We start from the raw sequence: 9,958 nt of genomic DNA, 5'->3' as shown, positions 1-9,958 counted from the left end.
TTTAGATATAGCGTTGGGAGACATGGTTTAGTGGGGTTATTGGTGGGTAGGTGGATGGTTGGACTAGGTGATCTTGTAGGTCTTTTCCAACCTAGCTAATTCTATGATTCTATGATTCTATGACTATTCATACATCTCACATAGGATAAAGAGATTAACACAAGAGTGAAAAAGTTAGCTGTGTAAAAATTACCCTGTCTTAGCATGGCCAATGATTCCCACCATTCATCTTTGTGCTCTCCTCCCTCATTCAATCCAAGAAACATTCCTTTCTCAGCATGAGTTTCAAGCACTAAATCTGTCCAATTCTATACCCACCCTTTATGCACAGCATTCTTGAGTTGAAAAGATTATGTGTAACAGCTTCCATTTTCCCATCTGTTCCCGAACAACTCGTTATAAAAAGCAAGGGTTTCTCCTCCTTAAGCATTTGCCCTTACTCTTTAACCTCCCACTAGATGCAGTCAAAGTTAGAAGACAACAAATCAGAAAGCTGCTGATGTTCCCCTTTCACCTATGACGTGCTAGGCTTCTATAAAAACAAAAAAACCCCAAGGAGGGTACTCATGTTATCTTAGAACTAATTTTTTACTTTCTAATAAAGTTCTGTATTTTCCCAAATATTTTTATGTAACTGTCCACCTTTGCATGCCTTTTAAGCCTAGTTTGAAGTACTGCTTTTAGAAATTAGTTTCAAATGTTTCTCTCAAGATATTTTTTTCCCCAGAAATAACTTTTTAAAACTGTATTCTGCCATTTTAGAAGTTCCATTTTCTCTAGGAAAAAAAAATTCCAGTTTTGTTACGCGTGTTACAGCATCACTAGTTAGCATTTCAGGCACTACATGAAAGGATCCACACCAGGTAAAAATCTGAATTGGAAGTGGGAAGAACTGAAGTAAAGTAAACCTGTGGCAGGTTTATCTAATTCTGCTTTCATGAACCCTCAAGTCAATTTATTTAAATGAGCCACACATTTGCTTAAAATCTTTCGATGCAAGAGTAAATCTCTTCCCCTGTATATAGAAACTTGTGTTTTAAACTGTTGAGATTGCCTACCTGAAACTGAACTCTTGGACACTGGATTAGAGAGAGGTTAGTACCAATTTTTCTTACAATACTTCGAGATGAACCATAAGGCTTGCTTGACCAAAGTACCTAGTTGGGAAGAAAAAAATAAGTCAAATGTTAGATTAAAAAAATGAATCATCACATTGGAACACTTTTCCTTTATCCTTCTGTACTACGCTTGTGCTGAATGTACATATGATTTCAAAGCTAATCTTTTCTTGCTAGGAATATAACATACAGTTATGTCTGTTTAAGATCAAGACAGCCTTTACATTAAGTTTAAATTCAAAGCAACAAATCTAGTGACGTGGTAGGATTCAAAAGCTGTGATCTTCAAAAGCACAACCTGCCCACTTTTAACGCAATGAGGAATTTGCACTGAATCATACAACGCTTTCTAAGGCCTTACATGAAAAGCCACTCAGTCATGAAAAACCCATACAGTTATGTAATTCTACATTCCCTGAGTCTTGCTTCTTTTTTTTTAATTAAGAGCTCTTCTATCACAGTTTCTATTAAGACCGGTAGCTACTGTTCCTAACTATAAGCCAGTACAAGGTAGAAAGTGTAACTGTGGAATTAAAGTGGAAAAAAGAAATATTTGAAAATGAAAATGCCCTAACATACACATGCGCTACAGAAAATTGCCTGAAGAACCCCAGTTCATCTAGCTTCTGATTCTGAACTGTTTCTACTGAAATTCACATTTCTTCTGCATCATTTCAATAGGGATTGAATTGTTTTCTTTTGTCTTACTTAGTGACAAGAATGTTTGCTCTCCTATTTACCAAAGTTGTATGAAATGAGGCTTTAATCCTAGGAGAATTCTATAAAAAGAGCCAGAACAGAAGAAAAGAATAGAGAGATGGAAGTAGGAAAGATTTCAGCAGAGAATGACAACAGAAACAATGGATAAAAAGTAGAAGGATTAAGGGGAAGACTCTAATGAAAATTATGTAGTTAATGAACAATCAGAACACTAGCTGGTAATTAAAAATACTTGGACAGCATTTTCTTATGACTGTAGATACGAATTTGCTATTCAGATCTTAGTTTTTAAAGGCTAATGCCTTTAAGCAAACTCAACATCCTGTTAGAAGGTTGGCCCCAAACAGAAATCTTAGTATTAATAGCATGCATTGGATCTATTAAAACAACTCTGATATGGCATGGCTGTATTGCTTGTGTGATTAGTGTGGTGAAGCTGTGGGAGTCTCACACCACACCGCTGAAGAACACCTGGATATACTACACAAAAATCACTACTCTTTTAAGATTTGCAGGGTTCTATTAAGAAGACAATATTATGCTTCACAGTATTTATTCCCAGATTACATTATTTCAAAAACTTCACAAAAACATTTTGCTTAGTTCTATACTAAAGCATCTTTCTTTCCTCTGACTTTAATGGAATGTATAAATTTTGACAAAATAAATGCACATATGCATTACACATATGCTATGCTAGATTTCCACATCAGATCCTCAGCGTTGCCAATAACCCACACAGACTCAAATTTTTCATTATAGGAAATACAAACTCTCTTGCTTAATACGCAGTTAAGTTTGAATACAATTTCTTTCAACCTATAGAGCCCTCTCTGGGAACTGCATTTCTGATGCCACAAAGACCTCACATTTGTGACGATCACATTATTGCTGTCTACACAGCTGAACAAAAAGCAAGGAGATCTGGGGCCCTCAAGAATAAACAGTACTGCAGTAATGGAGTCTTGCTATTCACAGTAGATTCTGCTGCTAAAAGCAGAATGGTTGACAACAGCCTCAAAGCGATGCTGTGTTGGAAAAAAATACTAGTCAAGAGAATGCTTGATTAATTACAGAAGTACTTCCACAAGAGCAACGAGCCTAGACTACGTGCTGTATTGCCAGCATAAGTGCAGTACACTTCAGGCAAGTGGTAAAACTTGTTTGGAGAATGCTCAGACCACAGACAAAAGGGTTACTGGGACCCATATCCTCAATAATATTTAGTGCCTAAATGCATTACAGGTTTTAATGACTCAGTTTGGGTGACACAAAAATATGCCTAGACAGTATTTTCAGAAAAGTGCACGCAAGCTGTGCCGCAAGGTGTATCAATAAAGTCAGCACTGCCCAGCTGAGCTAATAAGCCTCAGCACAGCTCTACTCCTGTTCACACAACAACTTCTTGACTTGAAGCACTGGCAGAGCAAGTCTGCAGACTATTACTTAGTCATACCCTCTTATTGCATCAGTGTTTTACTGCTCTCCGGGACAGCTGGCATTTGGAAATGTAACCACATTATCCCGGGCTTGATACAAACAGAGCATAGAGGGAAACAGATTAAAAGCTTGTTTTCCTCCCTATTCAGACTAAAGATGTTGCTGACAATAGCCATGCCAGCACCCCTAGTAATATAAGCATATTCTCTTGCTTTGAATTTTCAGAGTTATACTACATGAAATGTCCGATTTAAGTTCTAATAAAATCCTAAAATACTGACTCTTATGGGTAACCTACAACACGTATCAGTTCTACTCTCTGTGAATTCCTGAGTGTTCTATGACAATCACCAAAGTAAGAGCAAGTACTGCACATAGTTGGTAAGGAATTCCATCTTATTAAAACATATTTATAACTTATAGAAATTATTGCATTGAAGACAATAATTCTACTCAAAACAGATCCCTAAAGATCCCAGTGAGAGAACAGGTGATAAGTAGCAGATCTCAAACTCTCTCTCTCTCTCTCTCTCTGCTAAGCACTGACAGAAAACTCTCCATAAGCTTTCCTTCAGGAGGAAACCTACGCATGCACATTCCTCTGCTTCCCTAGAGAAGCACACAGCCATGTTGCTCTCCTATACAGTAACATGTACAGAAGGAGAGGAGAGGCAGATGTAACACAATAATCATCTTCTCAGTTTCATGGGGCTTTTTATATCTTTAAGACAAGAACAAAGAAGTAAGGACATTTAAGAATGAATTCAGTTGTCAAAAGTCAGTTGAAATTTTTCCTTCAGCTTCAAAATACACCTAAAAGAGAAGAAGGAAAAGCATAATCTACACCGTAAACAGCTTATTATTAGAGCTAGAAGGAACTACATGGTATTTTTAATGCACACATTACTCGGTACCTCTGTGTCTTGAATAGGGAACTGCATACTTGCTCGGCAATGCAGAATCATACAGATACTGAGTGCATTTAAAGTGCTCTGCTGGAATGGACAAGGGCGAACTAAAATATAATAAGTACTTTCAATACCTGATTTTCTGACCCAAAAAAAAAAGTCAAATTTGAAACACTTACTGATTCCATGTTAAGTCCAACTTGTTCAAAAATCATCCTCAATAAGCACTTAAACCAGCGAATCATCTGGATTGGGAAGGGTCCTTTCAAATCTGGATTTAAGCCTTCCAAATCTACAGGGCTGCAGAGGTTCCATAGTCCTTCTGAAAAAAAGAAATATGAAACAAACATTTTAGAAGCGTGCTGTGGTCATAAACAGAAGAAAACTGCTGCATATGTATTTTAAACACAAGCTTCTGAAGCAGTTGCTGAAAACAAGACACTTCCAGACAATTCCTAGTACTGCACAGTACAGTCATCCAGAAGATAACTCACCTAGTAGAGGCAACAAAGAGTTTTTGGAATATGATTTTTAAGAAGTCAAAGCTGTTCCAAAGTTAATGATTAAAACGCTGGGAAAATGACTGCTCACTTCAACTTGAATGGAATACCTGCAACCAAGGACCAACACTATGATTCAAGGGCCATGTTCCTATTTGAAACTCTTCTATAGGCAAGAACAAACTCCAGGAAGCAGAGCCCTTCTCCTCACTCACATTCTCTGACAGTTGTGTTGTTTCCTCCATTTTCCCACAACAGAAACATGGAAATATGACTAATAGAAGAAAAAGACAGGAAACAGTGTCAGTGTGGGACCTGAAAATACTCAAGTGACTTAGAAAGTTGGCCAGATTTCAAACTGCGTCTATTTATACATACTGCATACATATCTTTCCCTTAAATGCGTTCTACACTAGTCCCAACTTGGATGCCATTGAGAACCGTGTGTCATATTAAAACAAAAACAAAAAAAAAACTATAGCTTTAGGTTTACATTTGTTTTGTGTATCAGACTAGAAACAACACTCTGTTGAAGCACCCTGAACAAAATATTTGTAGCATGAACAACTGTGTTGCTAAAGCCATTACAGACAGAAGGATGACTAAGGCAATGTGGCAGCAAGGAACTGTTAGTTAGGAAGTTACAAAGTCAGGAGATGGAAAAGCTCTGCTGTTTGAAAGTGCCCACAAGCATCGCAGTTAAATCATCACTATTTCCATTGCAAACGTTTTTGGGTTTGTTTTTTTTCAACAGCTAACAGCTCCTTAGTGAGAATCTACTTCTTGCGGAAACTTGGCAAGAACCGTGCAGCCTTACAGGTTTTTTTTCAGACAGGCTTAAAAACAACAACAGAAATTGATATTAGTTTCTCATCACCTCAGAAAGAATAACACGTTTCCTAATAGGACTTCCTTTTACTGCTGAATAACCCAGGAAAAAAACACTATTCTCCCAGCTAGTGAAGCACTAATGTTATTTTTTTATTAGAAAAAGAGCACAAAAATGAACCAATCATTCAGAGATTAAATGGAAAAACAACAGGGAAGAATAACAGGCTTTCTATAAGCTACAGTCGCTGACAGAATCCCTCTCCATCCTTCCTGCAGGCTCACTTTAGGTACTGACAGACCACCATGAAGTTTCTCCAGAGCCTTCTTTTCTCCAAGCCAAACAATCACAGCAATCCCAGCCTTTACTCGTAGAGACGTGCTCCAGTGCTCTGATGATGTTTGTGGCCCTCCCTCCTCCAGACCTAGTCCAGCAGCTCCACATTCTCCACGTGCTGGGGGCCCTAGGTCTGGATGCAGATCTGCAGGTGGGGCCTCACAAGCGCAGATACGACTGTCTCTGCCCTGATGTATTGCTCTTTCAAAAGATAGCCAGGTCACACCGAAATGCTAAGATGTAGTCAGTCATGTTTTATTAAGAAAATAAAGAAAAGGCATTGATAATTTTGGTTCTGATCAACTGGGAAAGCTGAATCTTTAATAACATAAGATAATGTGGGTGGAAGTGACTTAAATGATTATTTTCAGTTCACATTATAAATCACTGTTTCTTCTAGAGCCTAAATGTTTAAAGTGGCCAACATTTTGATCGTGCCCATGACCCGCTGTCTGCTTTTGCTGAAAGAAGTGACAGAAATCAATCTGTAAGACTGCAGAGTACCACCAGTTCCTGGATATCAGCACAGCACTAAGGACAACCGTGTTTTAATAACCTCCAGATCATTACTCCTCTAAAAAGAAATCTAAAAGGAGAACGCTTTTAAGTACATCTCCTTGACATTTTCATGAAATCTGTTAGTTTTCCAGATTTATCCCCAGATAAACTTCACGTTCATTTCTTCCAGACTATCCTGCACTCCATTTTCCTTCATAAATCTCAATTATTTCACAATTATTCTGTGTGCCAAGAACAGAAAGGGTCATTCCACACAAAATGTGGGACAGCAAGAATGAAAGTACTAGCAAATCCTTTGTACACATGCCAATCTCAGAAGGAGGAGAGTTAAACATTTATTGCTTTTAGTAACCTAGAATAACAGCTCTTTTAAAATACTGTTTGCTTTGTCTACTCTTTGCCTTCTTCATTACCCTCTATCTTCTTGATGCCCCCCTAAACTAAAAGTAATAATAATTTAATTCCTCTAAAGCCTCCACAACTCAATTACTACAACGAAATGCCCAAAGCGACTGTAATACTGCTATAAAATGTGAGACTTCTGCTGTGCTTAAGCAAAACTATTACAATGGTAAGGAGTAGTCACAGGCAAGACTCCCAAAAGAGGTTAGTGGAGAAAAAACACAAAGAATGACCTTTCAGTGCTTAAAACAGGTGGGATGGGAATGCCAAAGGTTGCTCACTTATACAACTCTACTTACACAAAAATTAACAATGCTCAAGAACCTTTCTTCTGATATGTAAAAATGAGCAGGCCTACGCTCTTGAGCGTCGGGGTTCTCCCTTTGGCCCCGATGAACTTTCCTTTGCCCCCAGTTCTCCCAATTACTTTTGCAGCTTTCATTCAATATTTTCATATCAAATATCAGTCTACAAGGCTGACAGATAATACCACCTTATAAAACGTTAATGAGATAAATACAAAGGCCCTGGAAGCTGTCCATACAAGCATACCAGTCAGCAAATAGGAAATGGAAATGAAACCCTTTGCCAGGCTCTCAAGTGGGTGCTACACATGGAAGATGAAAAGAAAGAAAAGTCAGATGCAACCGCTTTCAAATTGAAATATTTCTATGTGGATAAATACAACACCGGAAAATACAAGTCCCTTTCAAACTATGAGTTCTTTCCCTTAAAAAGAAATCTGATAGTCATATTTGTCTTATTAAGAGAAGTTTCTCTTAGTAAAATCCATGCAAAAATAAAAGAGAATGCTTTAATGCTGTCGGTCCAGCAGATCAGCCACATACAAAGAATAAACAAGTCCATGAAAAATGAAAAGTCTAGTCTCTACATTAAGAGGGTATGCATGACATAAATAAATACATTTATTTCAAAGAAGCATGGTTTCAAAGAACCACCAAGCACATAAAAAAGTTACATTAAAAAAAAAAAGCACATTCCTCCTTATTTCAGTCGGAAACTAGGCCATGCATATCTTCAAAGTCTTTCTGACTGACACATGACCTGTGCTCATCTAATGAAATTTTATCCAAATTATATCCATAAGGAAGCATATCAAAGAATTAATAATAATAAAAAAAAAAAGTGAACAAAAAAATAACCACAGGAAACCAAGTGGGAGGCAGGATCTTCTCATAAAGGACCAGGCCCTCTCCCAGACCTCGGCAGACCACTTAGGAGTAATGTAGGCATTTAGCAGAGCAGTAATGTAGGCATTTAGCAGAGGTCACAGCCAACTGCAGAACTCTGCTGTGTGGCTTGGAAGATGCAAAGAATGAAGTGCTCGTTACTTTCCGAAACACTTGCTTGGAAAGCTACACCTAGGGGGAGATACAAGTCAGAGGATACTACAGAAACAAGCGAGGGATAAGTTTGTATCACCATGAAGTCTACAGCAAGAATTGAAAACAATACATAGATCCAAGAGAAGCGAAATGCTCCAACATCTCCAAGCCAAGCGGTACTGCATTATACAAACATAACCACACACCCACGCTCTCCTGCCAGACTTACAGAGCTCCCCAGTCGCTGCTGTCAATGCCACTCCTTCTGTTACAGAAAATGCACCTTCTATTAACAAAGGGGTGGAAGCATTCAGAACGTTCTACGCTTTCTTCCCCCATAACGTCTCTTAGTAACAACTTCAAGCTCCTACGCAACGCAACCGGATTTCAGCCGGTGACCTGGGCGATCGTGATCCAGCGGCTGCTAACTGCACCTTTAAACTCTCCATATCCTCTCCGCATTGTTTTGCTCCCCACGACTCGCTGCGAGCTGTCACCGCAACGGAAGAGGGTTTCACTTTCGGGCAGCTTCAATCCGCAAACAGCCGCGTCAGTCAGCCCGCCTCGAGCCGGAGGTGCGGCGAGCCGGCCGTCCCCTTCGCCCCGCACCTGCCAGTCACCCCCCCTCGAGGCCTCCCCGCAGCCTGCACCCCCACATAACCTCACCTCACCTCACCCCACCTCCCGCCGCCGTCGGGGCTCACCGCGCTGAAGGCGACGAACGCCGGCGAGGCTCCGGCTGCCGCTCTCCCCTCACGCGCCGCTCCCGCCCGGACGGGCCGCGGGAAGCCCGGCACGCTCAGAAGCCACCGTCAGCACCGCCACCCGCAACCGCGCTCTCTCACCCGCTTCTCCCACTGCGCTCGCGACCCCTCCAGCAGCCAATCCGCGGCCGCGCCGGCACCCTCCCGGCCAATAGCCGGCCAGCCTGAGAGGAGGCGGGACCTCAACCGCCCTTCGGCAGGCAGTCGAGCGACCTTACCCGGCAGCCACCGCGCCCGACCGTGTCCGCTGAACACGTGACCGGCCTCCGCCAATAAGAGACGGCCTTGAGGCAGCCGCCGTTGGCTGTGCGGTGAGGCTTATGTTCTGCTGTGGGTGCTGGGCGAGCGCGGGAGCAGCGGTGCGGCGGCCTAGCCCGGTTATTGGTGACTTGAGGGGCCCTCTGCAGTCGTCGGTGCAGGGATGAGGGAGCGCTCATAGGGCGTGGCTGGGGTGCACGTCTTATTTCTGATGCTTAAAGCTTTGCTAGAGGACTTATTACTGCACACGGGAGTTGTAGGGTGAGCACTTGAGAACTCAAAGCTCAAATGTGGTGAGTGGGACAGTAGAATCTCATAGAATCATGGAATGGCCTGGGTTGAAAAGGACCTCAAAAGTCATCGTGTTTCAGCCCCCCTGCTGAGTGCAGGGTCACCAACCACTAGACCAGGCTGCCCAGAGCCACATCCAGCCTGGCCTTGAATGCCTCCAGGGATGGCGCATCCACAACCTACTTGGGCAACCTGTTCCAGTGCGTCACCACCCTCTGTGTGAAAAACTTCCTCCTAGTATCTAACTTAAATCTCCCCTGTCTCAGTTTAAAACCATTCCCCCTTGTCCTATCGCTATCCACCCTCGTGAACAAAAAGCAAAACAAAAGCTCCACCATTCCAGAGAAAAAAAAAGCTGCTCAGTAAATAAGATTAAAATCTGCTCATTTAAAAACAAATTTACCTGTCTAGTTCTTTTGAACGAGGGATTAACTGCTTTGGGCTTGGCAAGGCGCTGCACACAGAAGCCCTGCCGGGCTGCGATTGCCGGACTCCTAGTCTCGGCGTGCCTTGCGGCGCAGCCGCCG

At 41.5% G+C, this 9,958-nt stretch overlaps 2 protein-coding genes across 7 annotated transcripts in view; one reads left to right on the top strand and one right to left on the bottom strand.

Moving 5' to 3' along the window:
• Positions 1-9,943, bottom strand: part of MTFR1 (mitochondrial fission regulator 1) — a 23,395-nt gene extending 13,452 nt beyond the window's left edge. The window contains exons 1-3 of one of the 6 annotated variants that reach the window (XM_021386756.1): positions 9,835-9,943; positions 4,366-4,508; positions 1,059-1,157 (exon numbers count right to left, since the gene is read on the bottom strand). In XM_021386756.1, coding sequence (XP_021242431.1) covers positions 1,059-1,157; positions 4,366-4,431 — 165 coding nt within the window. In that variant the 5' untranslated portion in view covers positions 4,432-4,508; positions 9,835-9,943. Of the gene's footprint in view, positions 1-1,058; positions 1,158-4,365; positions 4,509-8,347; positions 8,502-8,784; positions 9,091-9,834 lie in introns of those variants that run through there. The other 5 variants (XM_021386757.1, XM_021386752.1, XM_021386754.1 and 2 more) reach the window with 5 other exon arrangements.
• ARMC1 (armadillo repeat containing 1) overlaps positions 9,101-9,958 on the top strand; it is a 32,225-nt gene continuing 31,367 nt past the window's right edge. Inside the window, exon 1 of the mRNA XM_021386761.1 lies at positions 9,101-9,193. The gene's annotated coding sequence lies outside the window, so the exon portion shown is untranslated. The remainder of the gene's footprint in view (positions 9,194-9,958) is intronic.

The sequence above is a fragment of the Numida meleagris genome, chromosome 2 (genome assembly GCF_002078875.1).
Source record: "Numida meleagris isolate 19003 breed g44 Domestic line chromosome 2, NumMel1.0, whole genome shotgun sequence".
NCBI classification, from domain to species: domain Eukaryota; kingdom Metazoa; phylum Chordata; class Aves; order Galliformes; family Numididae; genus Numida; species Numida meleagris.
The sequence above is the reverse complement of the archived record's forward strand: the minus strand, read 5'-3'. Positions and strand labels throughout refer to the sequence as shown.